The 27,052-nt window shown below is 43.0% G+C and overlaps 3 protein-coding genes across 4 annotated transcripts; all 3 read left to right on the top strand.

The window, feature by feature from the left end:
• Positions 1–4,426: 4,426 nt before the first annotated feature.
• Positions 4,427–13,459, top strand: LOC311005521 (putative ATP-dependent RNA helicase DDX5). Of its 2 annotated transcripts, none has more exons than XM_083997952.1 (13): positions 4,427–4,663; positions 5,960–6,140; positions 6,432–6,528; positions 6,635–6,768; positions 8,565–8,630; positions 9,202–9,343; positions 9,504–9,664; positions 9,956–10,128; positions 10,223–10,333; positions 10,485–10,546; positions 10,654–10,713; positions 12,160–12,381; positions 12,651–13,459. In XM_083997952.1, exons 1-13 carry the CDS (start codon positions 4,623–4,625, stop codon positions 13,106–13,108), a joined length of 1,908 nt encoding a protein of 635 aa, XP_083854078.1. In that variant the 5' UTR covers positions 4,427–4,622; the 3' UTR covers positions 13,109–13,459. The 2 variants fall into 2 exon arrangements, with proteins under 2 accessions (XP_083854078.1, XP_083854079.1); XM_083997953.1 differs by having other exon boundaries at positions 4,439–4,716.
• A 359-nt stretch (positions 13,460–13,818) lies between these two features.
• On the top strand, positions 13,819–17,973 carry polg2 (polymerase (DNA directed), gamma 2, accessory subunit). The gene is made up of 8 exons (XM_084001775.1): positions 13,819–14,637; positions 14,957–15,062; positions 15,506–15,611; positions 16,075–16,254; positions 16,922–17,059; positions 17,156–17,236; positions 17,387–17,487; positions 17,599–17,973. Exons 1-8 carry the CDS (start codon positions 14,163–14,165, stop codon positions 17,762–17,764), a joined length of 1,353 nt encoding a protein of 450 aa, XP_083857901.1. The 5' UTR covers positions 13,819–14,162; the 3' UTR covers positions 17,765–17,973.
• Positions 17,974–18,703: 730 nt separating this feature from the next.
• srp68 (signal recognition particle 68) lies at positions 18,704–26,967 on the top strand. Its single transcript, XM_083984577.1, has 16 exons — positions 18,704–18,839; positions 19,254–19,320; positions 19,817–19,930; positions 20,587–20,782; positions 20,881–20,963; positions 21,065–21,174; positions 21,268–21,347; positions 21,463–21,603; positions 24,097–24,195; positions 24,395–24,459; positions 24,573–24,726; positions 25,173–25,267; positions 25,618–25,747; positions 25,857–25,932; positions 26,026–26,078; positions 26,177–26,967. The coding sequence occupies exons 1-16, from the start codon at positions 18,764–18,766 to the stop codon at positions 26,402–26,404; spliced, it is 1,767 nt and encodes a 588-aa protein (XP_083840703.1). The 5' UTR covers positions 18,704–18,763; the 3' UTR covers positions 26,405–26,967.
• Positions 26,968–27,052: the final 85 nt, after the last annotated feature.

Raw genomic sequence — 27,052 nt, 5'->3', positions numbered from 1 at the left:
TTCAGTCTTCCTCAACTGTCTGAAAAGGGGAACAGAGGTCCACAATGACTTCTGCTTAGTTGTGAAAACACAAAAAACAACAGACATTCAATCCTGTTAATATCACGATAGACACAGTTGACTGTATTGTATTTATCTTCTCCCTAAACAATCACTGTTTACACTTTGTACACTCACAGCAAACACTTTAACAGAATTAGATAAATGATATCAAGCCATAGGGCCTACTTCTTTTTTTAGTTTTTCCGAATTCATCATTTTAATCAAAAAGAGGATTGAAACGAACTATATTGACAGTGATCTAAATGTCTCTCCCAACTCTACGTAGGTGTTTCTAAACTTAATTAAACCTAGCTGGATTGGTCTCACAGATGAGGAGGAGGAAGACGTCTGGAAATGGGTTGATGGAACAATGGTCAACAAAACGTAAGACATTTTTTCCAGTTTCTTCTTTACTGATGGCCATGTATTGATTGTATTACCGGTAAACATACTGACAATGAAGACATCATGTGCATTTAAGTTCTGTAATTCATAATCATAATTTATAATTGTTTGACCTCAAAATTAACCCACTTAGGATGTATTCATAGATGTCAATATTTTGAATTTCAAATTCTTTTTAGCAATGGTTTTAAACTGTGTCTAAAATGTTGTTTTGTTTTTGTTTTTTCTATCTCTAGGTACTGGGCAGTGGATCAGCCAGACAATCATCGGGGAAAAGAACACTGTGTTCACACTAGATATTCTGGCCTTAATAGCTGGAATGATATAGATTGTGATAGGTATAAATTTCTTGTCGTCTGTCAGAATAATAGTGTTTACTCTCTTTAATTGACTCTCCATAATGTACAATATATGTATTTTATGTGTAAGTAAATGTCGTAACCCTGCAGCAATGTCTAAATTTTGATCATTTCTTTTTTTTTTTTACTTTTTTTTATTTTTTTATCTTCTTATGACTTCATTATTTGTATGACTGGGTGGATGTGGTAGATATACAAACTGACTGAAGGGAATTACAATGCTGATACATGACACTCTGGACAGAAACAATATTTTAGAAAATAAAATCATTGTGATTAATTATACAAGCAAAAAACAAAACAAAAAAACACCACAAATAGTTACAGTAATTATTTCACAGTTACAATAGGGTTTGTTGTGAAGTAGCCTAAAATGTGTATTAATTTATATCAGACAACGTCTGAATCAGTATGTTGATCATTGAGTTGGAACAGAAAGCAGTAAATATATCAGCTTTTATATACAGTATTGGTTATTTTCCCTTCAACTCTAAATGGGGCATCATTTCAAATATATATATTTTGTTTTGGAATGTTTTCAATTACAACAAGCAAATAGTGAACACCTTGCAATTTCCACTGCATAGAAGGTACCTAAAGTAAAAACGCACATAAAACTCTAAATCTCAATCTTTTACTTCAGCAGTAATATAGTACTATAAAGTTACATCGGTGAAATTGAGAATGTTATTATAAATCCAACTTATATTAAAAGCTTTACATTATTATATCCCAAAGGATATGATTTGTAAGTTCATAATTATTAGTCTTCTACAGTCTGAATAGGAATGTACAACAATAATGCTTCAGAGATATTTACAGACAGATATTTGAAACATATTGTTTATGAGTTAGGGTTAGTGAGTGTGACACACTCAGCCACATCAGCAGACGCCCCACTCACTGTTTCCCATCCCTGTTTTGGCTAATTTCCTGTATGTTTACCCCCCGGTCACCAATAGCCTTTAAATGTCAGAGGCCGTTGTGACCAGGTGGACCCAGGAGGGAACAAACCAACAGATGCCCAAACAGACCTAAGCATTGACTTCCCGTCATTCTCCTCTTCTTCTTCTTCTTTTTTTAATGCTGTCATCAGTTGGAGTGTCAGCCACTTTCAGAAAACAGACAACTATCAGAGAGGAATTCAACACTATTTTCATTGAGCCCATTTGCACTGGGTGTTTGATTTATGATAGCTGTGAGACATGTCAGAGCATATTTACGACGAGGCAGGCACCAACAGGAAGGTTCAGTGTGACCAGAACAACAAGGAGAATATAGCGGACATCTATCTCAGTGCAGAAAGCCTGAGAGTGTATGAAAATCCCTGGGTGGAGGGCGCGACACCTAATATACCAACACCTGCAGAGGCTCAGCGTCCAGGTATGAACAAAACAACAATGTAGGCCTACAACAAGTGTGTGTGTGTGTGTGCAACCACATCAGGAATGACACGGATTATGATTTCAATTTGGTTGTTTTCTCAGTTTCAATTCAAATGTCTGTATTTAGTTTTCTATAGGTCAGTTTGATATCATAGCATCTGATCTGATTTTGTGTTCAATTAAATCTTCTTTTATCCTATGGCTTGTAGTTTCCATTAATGAAGAGCTACACATAATATTTCAAGTTTTTGATGTAATTTTAATAGGTTACAATATCCTAATAAGTCCCATCATGATGTTTTGTTTTGTTTTATAGTGTATGTGGTCAGAGAAAGGAGGACGAGTGTCAGAGCCTCAGTGATCCTGGGTGTAGTGTGCCTTCTCCTCCTGGCTGCAATCATTTCCCTTGGAGTTGAAAGTGAGTTTTGTGTTTAAGAGTATTAAGAAGTACGAAGGTAGAAGCATTTCTCATGTTGTTGGTTATATTGATGATAGAAGATAGAATGATATTACAACATTGTGTTTTTTGTTTTGTTTGTTCGTGTTGCCACAATAGTGAAAAAAGATAAAACCCAATGCGAGGTGCACAAAGCTGATCTCAGGAAAGCAACAGAGGAATTAAAAGCCAATAACAGTAAACTCAGCCATGAAAGATATCTCTGTAAGAGGGAGTTTTGTCGTAAGTACGATTTTTTCATCTCATAATTCATCATCTTTTTCCTCATTTAATTTGTTAAAATGTGTGTGTTCTGGACATTGATTATGAATTGAACATAGGCTACCGTATCTTCTGTGTGTAAAGGCAACGTTTTGCATTTACAGTTGGAGTTTCAGGAAGTGGAACTCTTGGTAAAAGGTTAATTCGTTGCTTTTTGTCTTGCAGTAGTAAAGCCTCGCAAATGTAAGAGGCTGTTTGGGTCGACTGATCCAGATAAAGACCGGGGTTGAACTGATCAGAGTAAGAACTGAGACTGTGAATTATTTATTTTGAGTAGTAGCAAGCCATAGCAGGCGTTCTGGAAAAATGTTCAGAGTATGCCGTTTTGATGAAATTAGGCTACCCAATGAACTAATGTAATTAATATTTTCACAATAAAGAATGCAGATTAATGACCTGATAACGTAGGCTAAATGTAACTCCAAATCTAGGGTTGGTTTTACTTTAGATTAAGTTACAATCACATAGCCTACATTTTGCAAAAAGATTGCATACTTTGAATGTAGAAAAGAAAAAGAATGTAGCCTAGCTACCTATTTGTTTTACGTTTTTAAAATGTCTGAAGTTTGGTCTTTACTGACTTTACTCACTTTTTTTCTGTTTTGTCTCCGCAGGTATCAGTCTCACATCGTTTACATCGACCAAATGAAAAATCTGGTAGCCTATGAAGTTCACAAGATGAAGATAGATCAGCTGGATATGTTAAATTATTCTTTGACAGAATTGTCTGAATACATGCAGTTTCTACATTCAAGTAGGCTACTGTTGTAATACAATGTTATAAGCATATTTTTCTTAAATAAATAAATGTTATATCTGGTCATCTGACTGGTTGACACTGGACCGTTTTGTTGTGTTGCTTTGCCCTCTCATCTCTGAAATTAAATATGCTAGCAATGCCAGAGTAACAATAGATCCCTATGTTCAAGACCTTAATGCTGTCAAACATCACAGACTGCCTCCTGCATCACATGATTTAAATCTACTTTTGCTTATATTAAATGTTCAGCAGCAACATCTTGCTTCATTAAAGACCAAACAAATAGGCTACTCCCAGATCATATAGGACAGTATTATCAACAAGAACTTTAACAAATGCTGACCCTTTTTCTCCCTAAATGATGCATAGGTCTAGCAGTATTTCAGGACCCCAGTGGTTAGTTTTCTATTTATGCTTGCTTGTGTCTTTAAATTTAAATTTCTTTCAATTTTTTAAATGTATAAAGATAACTTTGACTTTTGACTTGGACTTAGACAGTCTATGGTTATATTGTGTTATATTGGCAGGTGTTTCTATTATTTTGTCCACATTATCAAGGCCTAATATCAAGTTGAAGGGAGGATTTACTGAGACTGTTGTATTTGGCCCAACAAGACACCAAGTCCAGTTGAATATTCCCGTTAAACATTTCATTTTCAACACCGAGGCGTTTGACTGCTCGGTACAGCTTCTTACCTTTACATTGCTTTACTTTAACAGGTGCACGGAAATAAAGTAGTACCAGTCAGAGTGGACGACGACGCGCATTGATACACTGTTATCCGCCTCGTCTGACCTCACATCCGTCTCTCCAGACAGATTTTTGTCTGCCGGCATTTTCTTTTTATTTTCCCTGTGCTGGTTTTTTTTTCTTGCTCTTATATATTACTCTTCTGTTTTGTTAGCCGGCTGAAAGGGAAGTCCGTTTCCTCCCCACGGTGTTCTGCTACACGATGCCTGGGTTTTCCGACAGAGACCGTGGCAGAGACAGAGGGTGAGTCCGCGGTCAGCTGCGGGTTTCTGAGCGCTGTGAACCGGGATGAGCAGGTTAGCTCGCCGCTGTCATCGCGGAGCTCGCCGCCCACCGCACTTCACTCGTAGTTTGTGTTTATGTTGCCGTAGGTGGTTGTTCAGACATGTTAGCGTATTGGCTGTGAAAACAAGCACCGTTTTTATGTAGTCCTGGGTTTCTTCCCTGACTTGACGTGTTTTTAATGTGCTCAGATCTGCTGCCGATTAGAGTTAAAATGGCAGCGCGCGACTACTCCGTCAGTGTCGGTTGCTGAGCGGTTGCTGAGCCGTTGGCAGCGCGAGCCTCTTTCAAACCGCCGGTGTGACGCAGTGACGTCTCCTCTATTTGAGGTGTTTCGGTCTCGGTGGTTTATTTTTACCAGCCCGTTTTCAGTCGGTCCTGTCGCCCACAGTGTGAGGGACCGAAGAGCCTCACAACGCCCCCGCTCCGGGTCTGTCTGAACCTGTCATGTCAAAGTCCGCTCGGTTTGTTGTTGTTGTTGCTGCTGCTGCTGCTGTGTGTGCGTGTGTGTCACTAAATCGATGGTACAAACGCCAGACATTTAAACTACGGTACTTTCATGACATTGTAGGCTATGCAGTGTTGCATTTGTCAAGTTGTGCAGGAAACCATCAGTAGTAGCCTAATACTTGTGATAAATGCCACAGATGCGTAGTGTTTATTTTTCAGATACTCAGTTCCAAGTTTTGCCTCTAGGGTATCACATATCTCTCTGTGTGTTGAGTTACTTGTTTACACCTTGACATCTCATCACCCTGTTGTGTAATTTGTGTGTATGTGACGCTAGAGCTGCAGTGAGACCACAGGAATGTAATCCAGGACAGTGTCTGTGTCGGGTGTGGGCAACTTTTCCACAAAGGGCCGGTGTGGCTGCAGGTTTTTGTTCCAGCCAGTCAACAGCACACCATCAGCTGTCAGTAGACTGAACTGAAGTCAGTTGATCAAATGAGTCAGTCTGTTGTGCAGCTGCTTCGTTCAACAAAAACCTGCAGCCACACCGGTTCTTCGGGGAATAGTCGCCCACGCCAGGTTTATGTAGTAAAGTTAGTGCTGGAGTGACTGACTGCACAGTTGGGTTGGGGAATCACAAAATCCTGGTGCTGAGACTGGGATGTTGTGGCAGTAGTGTCCCTAACAATTCAAACAAACAGCCAAACACCATAGCTGCTGAAACCTGTTGCTGACTAAGGATCATCGGGGGTATTTCTTCTGTCTGACCGTCCTTTATGTCGTGTGTCACTCTATCTTTTACACAAGGTATGGTGGAGGACCCCCTCGTTTTGGTGGTGGTGGCGGAGGCAATAGGGGGGGACCCCCTCCAGGAAAGTTTGGCAACCCTGGCGAGAGGCTGCGAAAGAAGCACTGGAACCTCGACGAGCTTCCCAAGTTTCAGAAGAACTTCTACCAGGAGCATCCAGATGCCACCCGCAGACCACTTGTAAGAACGCAGACCCACTGTTCCCTTTGTCATGCTTATGTTTTGTTTCTTTTTGTTTTTTTTTTTGGGGGGGGGGGGGGTTACTTATTTGATTCTAAAGTTAAAAAGGAGAATACCTGCACACTGTCTGCACTTGCAATAAAAGTCTTGTTTGCCAGACCTATGCACCTGTTAAAAACAGGACCTTTTTGACTTATTTGATTCTCACAGAGACAAGCACTAACAGATGATGTGAAGTTAAAGCGTCTACTCTTTGTTAAGATTTGTGTGTATGGACATTGTGTTTTTCAGCAAGAGGTTGAGCAGTACAGGAGAAGCAAAGAAGTCACAGTCAAAGGCAGAGATTGCCCCAAACCAATTATAAAATTCCATGAAGCTGCATTTCCAAGTAAGTGGAAATTCATGCTCTGCTATGCATGTAATTTTGAGAAGTCCCCTGTCTGTCTTTGCCAGAAATGTTGAATTTCAATATCTTGCAAACCATATTTCTTTAGGCTATGTCATGGATGTCATAGTCAAACAGAACTGGACTGATCCAACTCCGATTCAGGCTCAGGGTTGGCCCGTTGCCCTCAGTGGCAAAGACATGGTTGGCATCGCTCAAACTGGGTCTGGGAAAACCCTTGCAGTAAGTGAAATAGTTACAAATTACTTTACATGCTGAAGGTTATCCTGGCAGTGCTCTGTGGGCTAAGCACTGTTTTTTGTTTTGTATATTTATTCAGAATTGTATCTTATATGTAGTCCAGTGTAGTCATTCTGCATTTTTGCAGAAGTAACCTTTCTGTACCACTCAGTTTGTGGACTTGGCAGTGCACTGTTGTCACTTTAAAGGAGCTGTATGTAAGAAATGTACAGCAAGTATGTAATCATAAAATCACTCAATAGAGGGTATGCGTTTACGTCACGTCGCCCTCGGTAACGCCCCGTTCGTTCGGACTGAGTAAACAAACCTCCCTCAACGTGCTGGCGGATAGCGGTAGACTCATAAACTGGATAAAATATGTTATATCAAAACAAATTGATGTCAAAAGGAATCGACAACCAGCTCCCCAAAACCGTCTGCTCCACGGACACTGACAGTCCTGTAACCATAGTAACACACAGTGTGGCCGCGGTGCCTGCAGAGTGACTGACAGGCTCACTGTTGTTGTGCAGAGGGACGAGATTACAGCTGTTACTGTCGTCCTGACAGTGACTCCCGACACTTAAACCCGAGCTGCTTTTATTCTGAAAAACTCTGACCAGTCAAACTGTAGGATGTGTTAGAGGACTGATTTATCTGTCTAAACATCATAACTATGACACATGAAACGGTAAACACAGCTGATCGATCGAAAAAAATTACCGCTCCAGTGAATTTACATTCCGTCATTGAGAACAGGTTCTTGAATGTAACTCGGTCAAAGTGAGACGTATCATCAAGATTTTTAGCAGCTCTGTTAGGTCATGCATGCTGTACATGCTGGCAAAGCTAGACATGTCAGACTTGTGTGGGCTCGGAGAAAATCGCTTCGTTACTTGATCGTTTTTAAACTTTGGCTGCTCTGCCACTCAGTGGACGTTCCACAGTGACTTCCAAGTACCGTGACGTCATGTGCATACCCTCTATATGTCACCAGAAATTAGGGAATCATGTTAATTTTAAGTACTGATTTAACTGACAACAATAGTACAGCCAGAACATTTGCAGCCTGCAAATCATGTTTATGTTTTGATTTTTGTGTTTTGACCTGTTGCGCAATCACAGAGTCAGTGGTATTTCGGCCTACGGGTTGCCAGTTAAGCTACCACTGAGCTGCAGCTACGGCTAGGAGATAAAGCGATCTTCAATTGAGATTGCAAAAAAAAATTTGATCGATTTCTAATAACGGCTATGGTCATATTTCCTTGATATCACACGGGAGAAATAAGCAGCTTGTCACTCTGTCGTCTGATACACTGCCTCTTGTTGTGAGAACAGAGCCTAGTTAGTTGGAGCAGCTGCAGCTAAAGCTAAAGGGAAGAATTACGAAGTGAAAGTTGGAAAGGAGGAAATGTGGTGGTTACTTTGAGACCGTGTGAGTGAGCCTCGCTCTGCTCTCAGCCACAAAGCTGGAGCAGGGCAGAGGTTAGCGTGTGGTTATCTGGCAACCTCGAGTCTGGGGGCGAGGGGAGGGGAAACAACGCGCTGCAGTGTTTTGTATTTGACTGCAGCAACAGTTTTGGCCACAGTCTTATTACGTACAGCTCCTTTAAATGTCTCAGATGTGAATAGAACCACATGACCATTAAATACAAGCTTTTTCAACTGGAAACAATGTTACACCTATCAGCTGTTAAGAAATACACTCTGCTGATGTTGTGGAAATAAATGCCTCCTCGGCAGACAAATGTTGCTTTTTAGAAACATTGATCCAATTTTGTACTGTCTGTATTTTATAGTACCTTCTGCCTGCGATTGTGCACATCCAACATCAGCCTTTCTTGGAACACGGAGATGGACCGATTGTAAGTACACTTCAACACACACTGTTGTCTCTATCAGCACAGGATGAGGTGTGTAGATAATGATATTTTGAAACAAGAAAAGATTTCTAAGTCTTTGCAGTTTTTTACTTGAATGCCCAGACAATGGTTAGCATGCTGATAAAGCCAATATACTGCTCTGTATAGTGTATAGCTGAATTATGATATGATGTGTCAAACAAATCAGAAACCAGTGAAGCTGCTATCATTTGTGCACATTTAGCATTTCACTTGGCTGCAAGAAGAATGTCCCTCTAGGGAACAAAGTTTTTCAAGCAGTACCATAACATTATGATGTCAGTAGGCAGGGTTTGCTCCCATTTGGGAGGGAGCTGCTAAATTGCAGCTGTCTAATGCTGCATGCCGTGGCAGGCAGCGTGGCATATCTTCGTGCAGTTTAAAACAAGCAGCACTCAGCCAGTTGAATTGGGTCCTGGCCTGCAGGAATCATTCTTGGCTGTTGTTGTCCATGAATTGTTGGACACAAATGCTGTTGTATATGTCCAACAACTATGTATGTTGTTAATTTTACCTTTTGATAATTCTTTTTTAGTGCTTAGTGTTGGCACCAACTCGTGAGCTGGCTCAGCAGGTGCAACAAGTGGCTGCTGAATATGGCAGGGCCTCCCGGCTCAAGAGCACCTGCATCTACGGGGGCGCGCCCAAAGGACCTCAGATCAGGGACCTTGAGAGGGGTACGCTTATTTTGACCTTTCACGTGCACGACACTAAATTAGCGAGACATTTCTATGTTATTGTGTCTTTGCCTTGATGACATTTGAAGAACATTGAAGACAAGTTTACTACAGTTTACTAGTATCAAAGTTGACTGGGTTTCTCTTGTTTTTGTTTAAGGTGTCGAGATCTGCATCGCTACCCCGGGTCGTCTCATTGACTTCCTGGAGTGTGGTAAGACTAATTTGCGCCGTTGCACCTACCTGGTGCTGGATGAAGCTGACCGCATGCTTGATATGGGATTTGAACCACAAATTCGCAAGATAGTTGAACAAATCCGGGTACGTTGTTTCCTTTCCCTTGACAGACATTTCATATGTTTGATATCGTGTTCAAGAAAAATGTTACACCCCAATTATTACTGCAGAGCTGTTCAGTGTATAAGAAGAAGAGTATAAATGCACCAGAGGGAGAATGTAAAGACATATTGATTGAAATGCAAAATAAACAACTTGAGACTACTCAAATGAACCGTTACTGACACTTTTATATCCAACTGGTCCTGTCTTCAGTAAGTGTTAAATTTACAAGCTGTCAGGCGGTTGAAAAGTCTTTACTCTCGTCCTTATCAGCCAGACCGTCAGACTCTGATGTGGAGCGCCACCTGGCCTAAGGAAGTTCGCCAGCTGGCTGAGGACTTCCTGAAGGACTACGTCCAGATCAACATTGGAGCGCTGCAGCTCAGTGCCAATCACAACATCCTACAGATAGTTGACGTCTGCAGTGACATGGAGAAAGAGGACAAGTCAGTAAAATGTTTCCATTGCTCTCTTTTCATTTTCATTTGACCTTGTGATGAGAAAGAGTTTGTCTCAACCTACTTCTATCTCCTCTCTTAGACTGATTCGTTTGCTGGAGGAGATAATGAGCGAAAAGGAGAACAAGACCATTATCTTTGTGGAGACCAAAAGGCGTTGTGATGAGCTCACCAGGAGGATGAGACGAGATGGGTAAAGACCCAACATGAATTCATCTGTCAGTTGTATGCTGTGGTTGTGTCAGATGATAACTGCTTTTTGCTCTTTGCTTGTCAGACAGACACCCACTGAATTTTGTTTAAACTCCACTGGGAATTTTTAATGCTCACTGTGTCTGTCACAGGTGGCCAGCCATGGGAATTCATGGAGACAAGAGCCAGCAGGAGAGGGACTGGGTCCTTAATGGTGAGATTTAATGAACTGCATTGCCGGCAAAGGCTTGCAAACTGATTTAATAATCAGTGTGTCAGACTTCCCTGTGATATGATTAAATACTGGCTTTCTCCCATAAGAATTCCGATATGGCAAGGCACCAATCCTCATCGCTACAGATGTGGCCTCCCGTGGCTTAGGTCAGTATGGTATTGGTTAGCACCACTCTCTTATCAGTGTTACACTTATTTTAAAGAAAGTGGTTTTGCTTTCTTTAACTTTCCTATGCATTTTCTGAGTTTTTCTCACCTTAAGGTGGAGTCTTTGTGGCAGGCGCTAGGCATGACAGTCCCAGGCCTCGAGAGGGAGAAGGATGACATATTGCTCAACTGGCTTGCCACCCAGTGGGCCTAGAGAGGTGAAAGCTCTTGTGTGCCAGTGATCTACAAAAGGCTGTGTGGCTAAGCCTTTGTCTCTGATATGTTGTTGAAATACACACACATCTGTTCTCTGTCCATGGATTTCACCTGACAAATGCCATCCAGCTGTTTCCAACTCAAACATAAAAAAAAGAAAAAGATATGCTTGATGCTGATGTGACTTTTGCCTTGCATGCTGTTGTGTTAGAGAGCGCTGTATTGCAAGTCACTGGTTTGAGATTTGGAACAATTGTTACCTTTCGGAGCTTGTATCACATAGCATGGGTGCTTGTGAGCCTGTCTAAGCTTTCAGTTGTTTTCCTTTCCCGTCAAAGTGCTGGATTTCTTGAAATGGAGAGAGCAGTTTGAAATATTTTGTCTCTGAAAATTGATGAGACCTGGCACATGTGTGTAGGGGGGTAGTGGGAACACCTAGTGAGAGGAGAAAGAGACAGCTCAAACCAAAGTTCCTCCCTCGCCTGCGTTTTATAGTCATGTCGAGACCTGCCAACGAGAGACATTTTCTCAAGTGAACACTGGCTTCTTGGAAGATCTTGCCTTGATGAGACTGATGAAGGGTGTGGGGGCAATTGTTCTTTGTGCGCGGAGGGGTCCCACAGGGTTCAATGCTTGGGCCCTTTTCATTTTTTTTGAAGGGGCCCCTGCTCAAATTAGTACTTGGTCTATTTTGTCTTGGCAAGACATGCAGTGCGGCCTTTAATATCAGGCTTCTTTTGAGAGTGTACTGGGAAAAACGGACCTGCAAAAATGTACCAGTCAATGGTCCCATATTGGCACATGAGGACGCCCCAGTGCATATCGTGGCCCAACTGCGTAGAAGCTCCTGGATGTCACTTGACAATTTGTGGGGGATTTCGCTGCATTGGGAAAGGACTAGTGAATGCATACTCCTTTATGGTAAGACCTAAATCCATTTTTTTTGTCTCCCTTGGTAACAAAAGGGAGCCTGAATGTCTTTTGGATCTTTTTGATTATGGTAAGCAATTGGAGTGTGCATCGTTTCTCTCTTCCCACAGTAGTATTCCCATGGAATAGTTGTGTACACGATACGATGTTGTTTTAACACCTTCCCTCCGCAGCCTAATGACCGATTCCTTTCCTCAGCCTTTAGAGTTGCTAACTTTTCCCTTTGATCTGGCTGTTGTGGTGTGCAAAATCCTGTGTGGCCTCCTTGTTTTGTTTTGCCACACTGCAACACTTTCACAGATGTGGAGGATGTGAAATTTGTCATCAATTATGACTACCCTAACTCCTCCGAGGATTATATCCACCGCATTGGACGCACAGCCCGAAGTCAAAAAACGGGCACAGCCTACACCTTCTTCACCCCCAACAACATGAAACAGGCCAGTGACCTGATCTCTGTGCTGCGTGAGGCCAACCAGGCCATTAACCCCAAGCTGATCCAGATGGCAGAGGACAGAGGAGGTAAAACCTGATACATGCTGGCATTATTACCATAGAAAATGATTTCCTTTTTATTATTTACAACAAAGGCTTTTTTTTTTATCGCAACAAATTTTCACTACAAAATGTGTATGTGAAGCCTGAGCAAATAAAAATGTAACGGTCCAGGAGGGTTATTCATCTAATCAGTACCTCCCTGTTTTGCTGCCATGTTGGTCAAGGTTCAGTGTGATACTAGTCTGAACCCTAACCCCGCTCCTTTTGTCTCTCTCCTGTCTTCATCTCACCAGGTCGTGGAAGGGGGGGAAGAGGTGGCTACAAGGACGACCGTCGCGATAGGTATTCTGGGGGTGGGAGGAGCGGTTTCGGTGGTAGTAGCTACAGGGACAGGGAAGGTGACAGAGGGTTTGGCGGTGGGCCCAAGAGTGCCTTTGGTGGCAGCAAGGCCCAAAATGGTGGCAGCTATGGTGGCAACAGTGCTAACTCGGGTGGTAGCTATGGCAACAACAGTTATGGCAACAGCAACGGACAGGGTAATTTTGGTGCTCCAGCAAACCAGGTGGGTGCCTTTGGTAACCAAAGCTTTCAGGGCCCCCCCCAGTTCGGGGCCATGCAGAGGGCCGCTCAGAATGGCATGAACCACCCGCCGTTCCCGTTCAACTCTCAGCCGCCGCCACCACAGGCCCAACAGCCACCACCCCCTCCACCGATGGTGCCCTACCCCATGCCACCGCCCTTCCCACAGTAGATATGATATACGCACAATTCATGGGAACCAACATGATTTTTGTTTAGTCTTGCAATCTTACAGTATGATGATTATTATTGTTATTATTATTATCCTTTGTACTGTTTAACTTTGTTTTGCTTACAGCAGGGTTGGAATTATTCAGTAAACCCAGAGCATTAAATGGAGTCATAGACGTGTCTCCTATAGTGCAACTATGATTGCTGCACTTTTCCTTGACTGTTTTTTGTTACATTCCTCAGTAATTTATTTTTACTAGGTAATGCAGTGTTTTCAGTTTGTGGTATGTTTAAAGTGATGTTAATGACGATCATATAAAAGGGTTTGTGTAGCCCTTTTAAATAAAAAGGAGGAAATGGTAAACCTTGTGTTGTCTGTTTTGTGTACAAGGTTGTCTATCTATCTATCTATCTATCTATCTATCTATCTATCTATCTATCTATCTATCTATCTATCTATCTATCTATCTATCTATCTATCTATCTATGATTAAACCATAGGATTTAACTCGCAGTTTTTTTTGTTTATTATAATCCTAACCGTGAACAGCCATACCAAGGCTGGTTGATATTTTTAATGGACATAGTATACACGTAGTATGTGAAAATGTTCAAAGCTTATTTTGAAAGACCCACCTGACATGCGCACTAACCCGGAAGTAAACGTTCGACTTCCGGGACATGAATCACGTGCGTCTCCTGTAAACCATAATACATCCATGCTGTGAACCTATGAAGTGAAGTTTACCCACTGGTCATTGAACAGTAAGCCAACAACTATCCTGTCAGTGCATATTTCTGCGTGACGAACATTACACATGCTGAGGACGACACAGACACCTTTTTCCACTCACAACTGACTTTATGAGAGTTGATGTGCTAGATGTCGATACTGTACTGATAATGGTTTATTTAAGTTAAAATGTCTATCCTGGAGGATTTAAAGTGTGTTTGGACGGCGAGGAGAGACCAATGTTTTCTTTTTGACTTGTGGTGATGCATAAGTTTGAACAGACAATCTTTGGACAAACCTCACACCTCTGAAACTCCTCGCCATGTTAAGTCGCTTCATCAGAGCCGCCGTCACATTACAAAGCTCACAGAGGAGTGCAGCAGCCGGACTGACGCTCAGCAGACGACGCTGCAGCGCATCAGGGGCTGAGGATGTGGACCAGGTCCGGACTCTGCTGCAGCTCTGCCAGGACAGACACTACATCTCCCCCGGTCAGACCAACGCAGAGCTGTTTCAGCGAGGGTTGAGCTGCAGCTACGGCCCGCTGGGCATGGAGCTGAGGAGGAACCTGCTGGAGCAGTGGTGGCTCTCTGTGACCCGGTCCAGAGCTCAGGTGTTTGGGATCAACACCCTGAGCAGCTGCACGGACGGAGCAGGACGACTGGCAGTGGTTGAGACTGAACACTTGAAACAAATACTATCCAAGAAACAAGAGCTGAGCAAGGAGCAGATCATCCAGGAGGTGCAGAAGATGCTCTTTCAGAGGTCCAAATCTGTGAGAACAAACTTACTGCAAGGTAAAACTGCTGCATGAGAAAGTTTTCAATTGGTCTGATTTTGGATAACAAACTTGTTTTGAGCACAGCTGATGCATAAACTGACAGATGTAAGAGACCTTTTTCACAGTTTCACTGTTCAAGCTTCTGTAAAACAGCAATATGTTCAGGTCCATGACTTGGTTGGAGTTTGTGCTCACGAAAGAAATACTATTTGTATCAGATGATATGATGCATGGGAGCGTAATGGTGACACATCCTTAAAACCATGTTCCAGCCTGATTCTGAAATTTGGAATAGTTTAATTGAAAACATGAATTTAATCTGCATCTCCTCTCAGGTGCCTTGGAGCAGTTCGTCCCCTCGCTGAAGTTGGTGAACAGGAAGCTGCCCTTTGGTCTGGCTGAGACTGGTCTGTGTTTTCAGTGGTCAGATGGTTCTGGGTGGTGAGGCTTCATCTGCTGTCTGTTTGTCTCCCTGTCTGCACATGCTTGATGCTCGTGAAAAACTGATTCACAATGTAATATAGGGATGAGTGGGGGTTTAGTACTCTTTATTTAAACCTCAATATGTCCTAATAAATCTAATTAAACAACATCATAGGGTGACTGCTGAATGCTTGTTCTATAAATACAGGACTATTATATGTGCATCAGTAGATTATGATGTGACAATGATTGTTTGCATTTAGCAGACTATTCCTTATTTAACCACTAGATGGCAAACTGACTCTAATTTTCTCAGGTAAACACATTTGCCCAAGTTACACCTACAAAATAGCTCTATTTGACAACAGTCATCAGCTTAAAATATCTTTTGGTAGCCAAGTATAATTTAGTTTTCTGATTATACTAAAATGCACAATAATAATGAATTGTTTCTGTGGCAGCCCTGCTGAGGTCACTCAGACGTCTCTGGTGTGGTTCTGCTCTGCTCGCACCTCCTCCCAGTGGCTGGATCACTGGACACGGCAGCGGCTGAAGTGGTGGAGGAAAGTGAGTATTTAAAGCAGTGTCCCGTCCCCCAGAAACAGGAGGAGTGTGTATGTTTCTGGGTCAAGGCCTCCACAAAGACTTTGTTTTTTAGACCCATGTGGATTTGACTTTTTTGTGCATGGTACAAGGTAAAGTGAGTTCTTGACAAAGAAAAACATTTCATCTGTGTGGTGGAATTTATTGGTCAATTAGCTTTTAGATTTAAAATGAACATTACAGGAAATGTTTTATTGCCATGGATTTTTTTCAAAAATTATAGCCAGATTTGTAGCTCTTACTGTTCTTAACGATCACAAGATCATGAGGTTATTAACTAAAGTTTTGCCGTTTCAGCTTAAGCACAGGAAGCGTTGTTGAGTTGATTTTGGCTTCTCACACAAAATAGGTTAAATTAGACTAATGACAAAATCATGTGAGCTCTCACCTTCCCTTTTGTTTCGTCTTTCCATTTGTCCTTTTCCAGTTTGCCTTGTCTCCCTCCAACTTCAGCAGCAGTGAAGTCTCAGAGGACGAACTCGTGGTGCCGACGTCTCGCAGCGTGAGGATCGTGTACAACTTCCCGTGGGGACAGGAGCCTCTGGAGACCCTGTGCAGCCGAGGAGACGCTGAGTTGCTGCACAAAGTAGCTCGAGTCAAACTACAGGTCAGTCTGCTTGTTGTATACTGTCTTAATGCGGACACCACAGCTTTCTCACATGAGCACTTTTTGTCACGTCTGCCTTCATTTGCTTCATTTCAGATCTGCCAACACTTGATAACGAACACATCATCTCTGTTGATGCCTGTTGGTTCATGTTTTATATTGTTAGTCCTACACAAACATTTGTTACAAGCTTAAAGGGATAGTTTAATATTTTGGCAAATGGGCCTATTGCCATAATATCTCATAGCGTGGTGAATGAGCAGGTCACAACTTCTCCACAAGAGCGTTTTGGAGTTGTTGGATTGTGTATTTGATGAATTTTGAGGGACAGGGGACCTGTTCCATTCACCTCCACTGTGTTCACTGAGCAGGTTGCGTCTCTGCCCAGCAGATCTCAAAACAACATGCACTGATAATTAAAAGTAATGAACCTACCCCGATGAATATAAGGATAATGGAAATAGGCGAATTTGCCAAAATGTTGAGCTATCCCTCTAAGTGGCTGTAGCGAAAACGTCGAGACATTATAATGTTTTTGAGACTCAACTTTTTGTTATTTTTGAGGTTGTGGTTTAGACTGATCAGTGTTGAATGATCAGTCTGTGAAAACTGTCTGACTGACCATAACCAACACAATCAGATATTTATGCAGTGTTAATTGTTGCAGAGTCGAAATGGGCGCAAGACAGTCCCACACGTCGTCTCTGTAACGGGGAACATGGACCGTGGGTTGATGGTGTTCCTGTCCAACTCACTGCAGCTGCTGAGGAGAGAAGACGGCAAGCGGAGGCTGCAGCAGAGAAATGTAAGGATGACATTTTGTCGCCTTTTCAACATTATAATTATTCACTCTTTTGTGATGTGACTCAATTGCGAACTTTAATTTCTTGGTTAATTTTAGGTGCTGAAGTTGCACCCAGCGTTGGCTCCAGTCAAAGTGGCTCTAGACATCGGGAGGGGGCCCACTATGGAGCTGAGACAGGTTCGGAAAACATTTATTAATTGAAGATTGGAAATATCGTTTTTCTAGTTGATGATGATCTCCAAGTTAAAGAGTCAGCACAAAATTGTTTAATGGAACTTGTTCATTGTGCGTCTGTCAGTCAAACTGAACTGATGAACTATTTTGCAGGTCTGTGAGGGCCTTCTTCAAGAGTTTCTGGAGGCTAAGATCTCTACGTGGCCTGGGTATCTGGAGACAATGCCAACATCAATGGAGCAGCTGAATGCCAAGTAAAGTGTTGCTAAGTGCAGTGATGGATGCAGAATTGCTCACTAGGGGCAAATTAGTGGTGTTTCTCTTGCTGTGGACTCATGTTTGTCTCTTGTCTCGTTGCATTTTAGGTACGATGAGATGGGAGTGCTTTTCACTGTGGTGATCGGTGACAACACCTTGGAGAGTGGTCTCCTTCAGGTCCGCAGCAGAGACACCACCATCAAAGAAACTATGCACATATCTGAGATTAAGAACTTTGTCTTCAGATACATTTCTGCTGCTGACAAAATCTGAATGGACTCTGAATACTGTGCTGCCTCAGTTTTGCATCACTTCTATACTCATAAAACGATTGTACATCTGCAAGTCAGGGACATCATTGTGAGGAATATTTCTGCAGAGCAGCAGTGAAAATGAATCCTTGGCTCAGTGTGACCCAGTCGGGAAGTTATGTGTTACTGTTTAACTCTGGTTAGCAGTAACGCAAGTCATTATGTATTTGTTCCCCATCTGTGTATAAATAACTTATTTACCTGCTCCATGTCATTTAAACTTTTTACACAAAAAAGCAACATTGGACCTTCTTTTGTTCATCACCATCATCATCATGAGGCATTATCCCCTCCGTGGTGGAGAAGCAGATGTTCACTAGGCTGCTCAGAGACAGTGTGCTTGTGAATGAGCCCAGATGTTTCTGAGCACATAGCTCCACCAGCAGCTGGATCTCTGTTGATCACCTCAAGGTCATTTGCAAATTGGATAGTGACTCTTGGAAACCTGTGTCAATAGGCTCCTGAGACAAAAATGTTCACTCATAGGAACACAGAGAAACGCCAGTGATTCAGCATTTTATCAGACAAATTTGTTCACAATCTCACATCATCATAGTGTATTTGGAAATTCAGAGTATATTTCATCCTCAGAGTCATTAAGGTCATTGGAGCTGTCCATATGGATCTTACTGGACAAAGACTCACTAACTCACTAATCTGGTAAAGCACAGATGTAACTGACTAGAACATATTTCCACATTCATGGTTTCTCAGCTAGACCACAGGATAAGTGTTGCTATTAAACAAAAACAAGCTCGATAAAGACCTCAGAACAAAAACTTCTTAGGAGGTCTCAATCGCATCATGCAAGATAATCACATCACCATTGAGCGCATTGGCCTGGCCAGTTGAGTGGCCCATCAGTGAAGTCTCGCGAGATTTGGATGTAGCTCCGCCCGTCCCCGACGCTACTTCTGACTGGGCATGTGTGTCGGTGTCGCTTAGCTGTTAGCATCCAGAGATGGCCGCAGACAAGCAAAACGAAGCTAAACTTTCTTCCATGGACGAAAACAAAGAAAATTCATTGGGACTGGAGAGTATCCTTGTCAGCACCAGATGTGTGGCGATGTTTTTGTTGAATCAATTTGCCGCAGCGAGTCTGAGTGAAGGCTCCGAGGCTAAGGTTAGCTTCCCAGCTAGCTCGCCCAGAGGATAACGTTGTTAGACGACGTGTCACTGGGGCTGCAGGCTGGAGAAGCCGATTTATACACCGTGTCGTGTAATGTTTTGACAGCTCCGTGGACAACAGGTAAACAGTGAGTGCTAGTTTGCGTCAGGTGCTGTAGACGTGTTGGTTTGTTTTCTTTGAGCTGTTGTAACCTCTAAGTTTTAGCAGCAGCAGCGCCGGTCTTACATCTGTAACGTTACAGTCGGTGCTAACACCGCTGTCACACTCAGCGCTGCTGCTGCTGCTAGAGGAAGTTAGGTTTTCCCTTAACCCTGAATTTCAGTCTTGCAAATCATCAAGGAGTCCCAACAGCAGCATGGCCTCAGGCACGGAGACTACCAGAGATACAGGTGAGCTGAGTCCTGTCATAACACATCTTGGAGGACACCTCTAGACCTAACACATTCAGGTTTTTCTGTAATAAGAGATTGATGTCTGTCACTGTCATTAGTTCAGTTTAATTCCCATACCAGACAACAATCCATCTAGACATACACCATTTATGTTGAGACTGACCTCTTTGTTTTACAAACTGAGACAAAGCTGTATACATCAACACTTCTGCTGCCGTATGGTTCACGTGACACTTTGCCTGCCAGTTTACACACATCTCATCAATCCCTATGGCTAGGCCTGTTAACTAATTCATCAAATCAAGTCCCACTGTCATCATTGGTTGGTTCAATAGGCTTAAATAGTTGGTTAGAAAACTCCAAATTAATCTTGTCTGTAACAGCTATCTGACTGTGTCACCACAATGGTTTCTTTGTCCATATTGAGAAACTATGATGAAACTGTATGACTATCTTACTGTGATATTAACCTCATTATTTTTACTAATTCCAGGGGCTACTGTTCTCGCAGACTACGTCGCCTTCGCAAGACTCTTGGATTCAAGATGGGAAACCGACACAAGTTCATTGGGAAGAAAATAACAGTGGAAATGCTTTCTGACAGCAGGTGGGGAAGGAAAGAGTCTCATGCAGATACCACTTTGACACACAAAATGTGTGTCTGATGCAGGATTATATGCATATCAGTCTGTAGACATTAATATTCAAGCATAAGGGATGGTTGTGTTAAACCACAGGACAGAACAACATATGTACACATCCTTGGGGTATACATTGTAATTGCATTTCTCATCAGTAGACTTTAATGCTGCCTTGTAAAAACTTGAAAATGTGATGATTTTGAGTTTCATTATGAAACAGTGACTCCTGCATACACTGTCCACTTAAAGTAATGTAAATACTAGGGATGCACAGATCCGTTATAAAGATCAGATATTGGGGCTGATCCATGACACTCATCTATTCACTTCAGCTTTCTACATCACATGTCAGCAGCACGCACATGCCAGTAGACAACAGAGTACTTTCCTAACAAGTCAAGTCTGATTCCCTCACTCTCTTCCACATGGCAAGGTGTACAGTTTATTAAATCCAACAGTGGTATCGGATCGATATTGGCGATACCCTAAGCCCAGGTATCGGTATTGGCATTGGGACTGAAAAAGCTGGATCGGTGCAAACCCCCCCCCCCCCCAAAAAAAACAAAAAAAACAATACAGGATGGTGCTGAAGAACTGATGTAGCTCCATCTCCTCCCTTCAGGTATCTGTTGTTGGTTTTGATGGAAGCAGAGCGAGCATGGAGCTATGCCATGCAGCTGAAACAGGAGGCGAATACAGAGCCACGCAAACGCTTCCACCTGCTGGCCCGTCTACGAAAAGCTGCCAAGCACAGTGAGAAGCTGGAGAAGCTCTGTGAAAGTCCCCGTGTCGATGCCAAGACCAAACTGGAGGCACAGGTAGGTATCACTGTGGATCACTGTGGACGTTGACATGAAGATTTATTCATTTGAAGTCGTTATCAGCAGCAAACACCAAGTAATGTTTTTAATTTCAGGCCTACACTGCATACCTCGGTGGCATGGTGGAGTTTGAACTGCAGGAGTGGAAGCGTGCCATGGAGGCTTTCAATAAGTGCAAGTACGTTTTGACATGGCTACAGCCTCTACAAACAGACTGGTGTTCAGTAGCTGTGGATTGTTTTTATTACAGTCGTAAAATCGTCATTTCTGTCTTGTCAGAACCATCTATGAGAAACTGGCCAGTGCGTTCACAGAGGAGCTGGCAGTCCTGTACCGCCAGCGTGTGGACGAGATATCGCCCAACATTCGCTACTGTGCTTACAACATTGGTGAGTAATACACACTTGAATGTATGCGTACTGACACACACACACACTCACAGACACACACTATAACTCGGATGTTTTCCCTCTTGAACGCAGGTGACCAGAACGCCATCAACGACTTGATGCAGATGAGACTGACTGGTGGAGGAGGAGGCATGATGGCTGAGAAACTGGAGGTAAACATAAAGAAGATTAAATGACTTCACAAAAAAAAAACATGTGTTACTGGAATGGTTGATCACCTAATCATGGATGAAATCCAAAAACGATAATGTACTTTTATCTCTTCAGGCTCTGATCACTCAGGCAAGAACCAAGCAGGCCGCCACCATGAGCGAGGTGGAGTGGCGAGGTCGGACGGTGCCGGTCAAGATTGACAAGGCCCGCATCTTCCTGTTGGGTCTTGCCGACAATGAGGCCGCCATCGCTCAGGCAAGTAGCTCCTCTTCTGTGGGTCCAAGTCCACCATCACGCTGAAAGTCTTGTGCATAACACTTCACAGTATTATAACACATGGCCAGGTGGACTCAAACCTAAATCATACTTTCCACACCAGTGTGGACACGGTGGACGGTTCTCGAGCACCCCTTTAATTCTTTTTTACAATTAATACACGGGTCAGTTTATGATCTCTCAGTGCTCAGTCTAAAGATGTGCCGTCTTAAATGTAGGATGTAGACATCCACTATTGAAAAAGTGTGAGGGAAGGAGCGTTCTGACACCATCTGTTCATCCGACATGCTCTACAGGAAGAGAATAAATCTCAGAAACAGAACCATACAGACGTATTCTGTGATCATGTAATGACAACCTCTGTGGTTTGTTTCCATCGGGGGGGCAGTAGTTGCATGTTGGTCCTACTGTCTCCGTGCTGTGCAGCCTCTTTGTCTCTAATTTTTATTATTGTCTCAAATGAGTCATTCTTGAAATGGCCAGTTGATGCTGCTTCAGAAAGCAAACCAGCCTATGAATCAGTGCCACCATGTTACATTTGCATTCTCACATGTATTGAGGTAATCAGAATGGCAGTTATATTATGTTATATTACGGCAGTTTATCATTTGTTGTACCAAATCTTAAAAATCATCCTCAGACCTAAATATCCAGTCGTCACACTCGTACTTACATGTGTGACATGTCACAGTGTCACAGTAGGAATTAGAAATGGGCCTAAGGCCAGTTTTCCCAGTGAAGGTCCAGTTCTTTAAACTTTCAGGAGGTGGCACTCTCCTCTTCACATTCTCACAGCCCCCCCTCCCCTCCTACCACCTCTCTCCACCCTCCACCTTATGGACACACCTGCCACACCCTCAGTCACTCAGGTCTCTGGCATGCTGCCTCTCACATTGCACAACTGCATTCTGTGCATTTCAGCCCACACATGAATACAGGACTACACCCAGCAGGTCTCTGTGGAGAGATTAGCATTATCATCCCTAAGCACCTGTCATTCTCCAGTAGACCCTCTCAGGGCTCAACTGTAGCAGTACATGTCATTGTTACAGTGATATTTATAGCTCAGAGCATGGGAAACCACATTGAAACTGGAATAAACAATTGTTATCATTGTTGGTTTTTAAAGTACAAAGCCTGGTGCTACTTCTCTAAGTGACTTGGTGGAAACCAGGAAAGTCAAATCAACACTTTTAGGTTCCCTGTGTGTTGCACCTGATCCTGCGTTGCCCTCTTAGTATCTCTGTCGACAACATCCTCCTCTAATCAGTTTATCCAGTCGTACCTCCCTCTGAACAACGGAAGACGCTCAACAGGTCGAGCTTGTCCAGCGAGGCATTGCCAGGGTGTTGGCACAAGCGTGTGGCACCACAATAACAGCAGCTTTCTGGGTGGTTGAGGGCAGCTTCATAACAGATTTATTATCGGCTCTCGCTACAATGTATTTTCTTGTAACAGTCGCTTCCCGAGGGATTCCTGCCACTTTCAGGTCAAGCTGTGCCAATAACGCCACCCAGAGAAGTGTGAACATACTTTTACCCAGAGGTTGAAACTACAATAGTACTGTATCAGCACTTCCTCGTCGTCAATCACTGACATTTTACTCTAATCCCACATAACCTCATCTCAACACAGACATAATATGTCCTGCAGACTCCTGAACATATCGTAGAATAACACAGGCCTATTGTGTGAGTGTGTTGATGAAAGAAAGGCAAGGTGAAGAACAATCCTGTCATTCACAAAGATCTGAACCCTGAAACTCCACAGTGTCTCATTACTGATGAGTTGTGTGCAGGAATGTGTCGGCAGCCTGCCCAGCCACATACCTGCAGTTTGCCACAGTGGCATTCCTTGCTCAACTGTTGTTCTCCGTATCAACTACTACGACTTCTATACGCAGGAAATACTTGAGTTTGCATGATTGACTTCTTTTTTTTTTTGTTACTGTCAGGTGGATGGTTGTTGTGGATGTGTGCCACAGCATCTAGCCGATGCACTTCTCAATCATTTAGGTATTTTTGATGTAGGCCAGAGTTTTCTAGAGGCAGAACAGTCCAGCGTCAGTCAGTTAGTCCAGGGTGTGCTTCACAATACATGCATCTAAGGTGAAACAAGTAATAATCTACTGTGAAAACATGATATTTATGGTTGGCAAACATCACTAAAGAATTATTTATTTATACATGTTTTTAATCTCGTGGTTAGTGTGATGCTGCATTACTTTGACAACACTGTAGAAGAGAAGACCCTAGAATATTTTGTTTTCAAACTTAACATCATTGATGTCTGAATCTTAACATCAGTTAAGCTTTCCCCTCTCTCTTTACTTTCTGTCATCTAAGAAAGTTGACAAACACCCCCAAAATGAACACCTCCACCCACAGAAGTTCATATTTTATATCTTGCAGTTGAATACATTCTCTGAAATATATTGTAGATGTTAAATGTAGATGTGTTTGTGTTGTGCAGACAGCTAATGAGGAGACCAAAGAGCATCTGTATGAGACCCTGCTGGCCGAGTGCAGAGACACCATCCAGGCTGTGAGAGAGGAACTGAAGAGCGAGGCGGTAAGATGCACCAGGCTGAGAGTGAACATATTTAAGTGAAGTGGATGAATGTGAGGTCTTGTTTTTATTGTCAGGAGGTGTCTGCTAACAGGTCAGAGGAATGAGTCTGATTTACAGCCACACAGCTCTGATATGTGCCACTGGAGCAGGAATGTGTGAGGAGCTTGTAACTTAAAGAAAATGTTGCTTGTCCTTGCAGAAGCAGCGAGAGAGGAGCACCGATGGCGACAGTGGCAAAGTGTCCAACCTGCAGTTCCTGCACAGGTAAAAGATCCAGTTGCTCTTGAAACACGGACTTCATTTAAGACTGTGCCGTTATCTGCGCTTGTCCTCTGACATTTGGTGAAAAACAAATGTGCTGCCGTCTCCTCCCTCAGCTACCTGACCTACATCAAGCTGTGTACTCTGGTCAAGAGGAACGAGAGCATGGCCCACACTCTCCAGGACAAACTGAAGGAGCCTGAGACCGACGAGAGCAAGAGGGGTCCCCGCCCACAGGACCTCATCCGCCTCTATGACATCATCCTGCAGGTAAATGACTGGATGTTGGGTATGTCTTTGTTGTTTTGATCATTTAGTCTTGGCTGAATGTATGTTTTTTTAGAAGACCACTGCCTCAGTGGTCTTTAGATTATCTTTTGTAACTGTACTATAGATATTGTAGTTTGTCTTGTGTTGTATGTTTGCAACTAATCATCTGCAGGGACAAAGACGATCTGCTTCCTATTCACATTGGCTCACACAATTGCACTGATTGCATGTGTACGTATGGGTAAACAAGTGTGTACGTCTGGGCGGTGGTAGATTTTGTTTGAAAAGGTTTTTAAATAAAAACGTAGCAGTGTGGATGTGGACGGTATCCGTCAGATGTGATGAGCTGATTTAATCATCAGCCTTGAACTGATGTGTATTTCATTTCTTGCACCATCTTTCTCCACACGTCTCTTAACATCTGCTCTGTCCGTGCTTTTCTCCAGAGTCTGGCTGAGCTCTCCACCCTGCAGGGCCTGGAGGACGACCACACCTTCCAGAAGGAGGTGTCTCTCAAGACGCTGGTCTACAAGGCTTACAGGTCAGACACTTTCAGTTGAAATACTTGAGCTGCACCTTTTTACTCATAAAGATCCTGTAAGATCAATAAATCTCCCACAGTCGAGTGTTTGTGAGTTAATATTCTGTGCTGCCAGATGTTAACTGCACCCACTATGTATTTCTCTATCAGTTGCTGTCATTTTCTATTTATGCCTTCAAACTTTTTTCAGAAGTGGCCAGATATTCTTTTAACATAAGCTGCAAACTGGACTCCAGTCTTGCCTGTTTCTTCATGTCTAATTTTGGAAAAATAAATTCTTTATTGACAATTTGACACACACGACTTTTCAACAATGAATAGTCACATCACTGTTGTCCTTGCTCTTGCAGGTGTTTCTTCATAGCCCAGTCCTATGTGCTGGTGAAGAAGTGGAGCGAGGCGCTGGTCCTGTATGAGAGGGTGCTGAAATATGCCAAGGAGGTCCAGTCCAAGGCCAAGAGCCTCAACAACAGTCTCAAGGTTGTTCATACACCTGGACACACACACACGCACATTGTAGCAGTGTCAACCTCACATTTAGAAAGTAAATTCAAGAATGATGACTAATGTCGATCATGAATCTGTGCAGGATCTCCCTGACGTCCAGGAGCTCATTGCCAAGGTCAACGCTGAGAAGTACTCACTTCAAGCTGCTGCCATTTTAGGTGAGGGCGCTTGATGAAATGTCAGTTCACGTAACTTTCATGAGAACCCATTTGTGTTCTGTGTATAACCCTGAGGAACCGATTGTGTTTCAGACACTGATGAGACCGCTGAAGTCCCCTCTCAGCAGCAGGTGAAAGACAACACGGTAAGAGAGGAAAAAAATCATGCAAATATCTTTTTCCCGGTTAGAAAGAGATCAGAGTAGATGGTTGATGTTCACTCTCTCTCCCCTCCTCCACGCAGCCCCTCTGCAAACGCCTGGAAACCTTCCGCCTGGACCCGGCCCTCGTTGGAAAGCAGCCCAATCTGGTGCAGTTCCCCCCCGACTTCCAGCCAATCCCCTGCAAGCCCCTGTTCTTCGACCTTGCTCTCAACCACGTGGCCTTCCCCCCGCTGGATGACAAGGTGGAGCAGAAGGGCAAGGGCGGTCTGACCGGCTACATCAAGGGCATCTTCGGCTTCGGCAGCTAAATCCGACTCCCAGGCTTCGGCCTCCACACGAGAGGCACCAGGCCCAGAGTTAACCACAAGCAACCAGACTTGGGTCAGTTATTAATTAGGATCATTTCAGTTCATTTTAATGTTTAATTTGTGATGCCTAAGTGCAAGATGAGTGACGTGAGCAGTTCTGAAGAAGGCAGAGTGCGTCTAATCTTTGAAGAAAGATTATAGGAAAGTTATCAAATTAATTTCAAATAGCAATATGACCCAAGTCCACCTGCCACCTTTAGTAATAACACGAGGTTGCATGGGGTTCCTGAGTAAACCTTAATATGAGCTATGGGGGTGTCTGTGACGTTAAGGTTTTACAGGTAACCATGCCGTGGTCTTGACACCTACAGCCAAGTCGTTAATCTCACAATCTCATCAGAGGCATCACTGGTCTTTTTTTTTTTTTTTTTTCAGTGTTACATAAGCGCCTTCATTTAATTGTCTCAAATATATTCTTTTTGTGTGTGTGTTTCAGCATTGTCTCTTAAACCTAAAAACATACAAAGTGCAGTCTTATCTCAGCACCTGTTGTGCTCAGTCAATACCAGAAACAACCATGTGACCTGTCGGCTTCACCAACCGAAGCCGGTGCAGTTATCAAGCGTCTTGAGCTGCATCCCATTTCTT

This window comes from Trachurus trachurus (genome assembly GCF_905171665.1).
Source record: "Trachurus trachurus genome assembly, chromosome: 1".
NCBI lineage: Eukaryota > Metazoa > Chordata > Actinopteri > Carangiformes > Carangidae > Trachurus > Trachurus trachurus.
The sequence above is the reverse complement of the archived record's forward strand: the minus strand, read 5'-3'. Positions and strand labels throughout refer to the sequence as shown.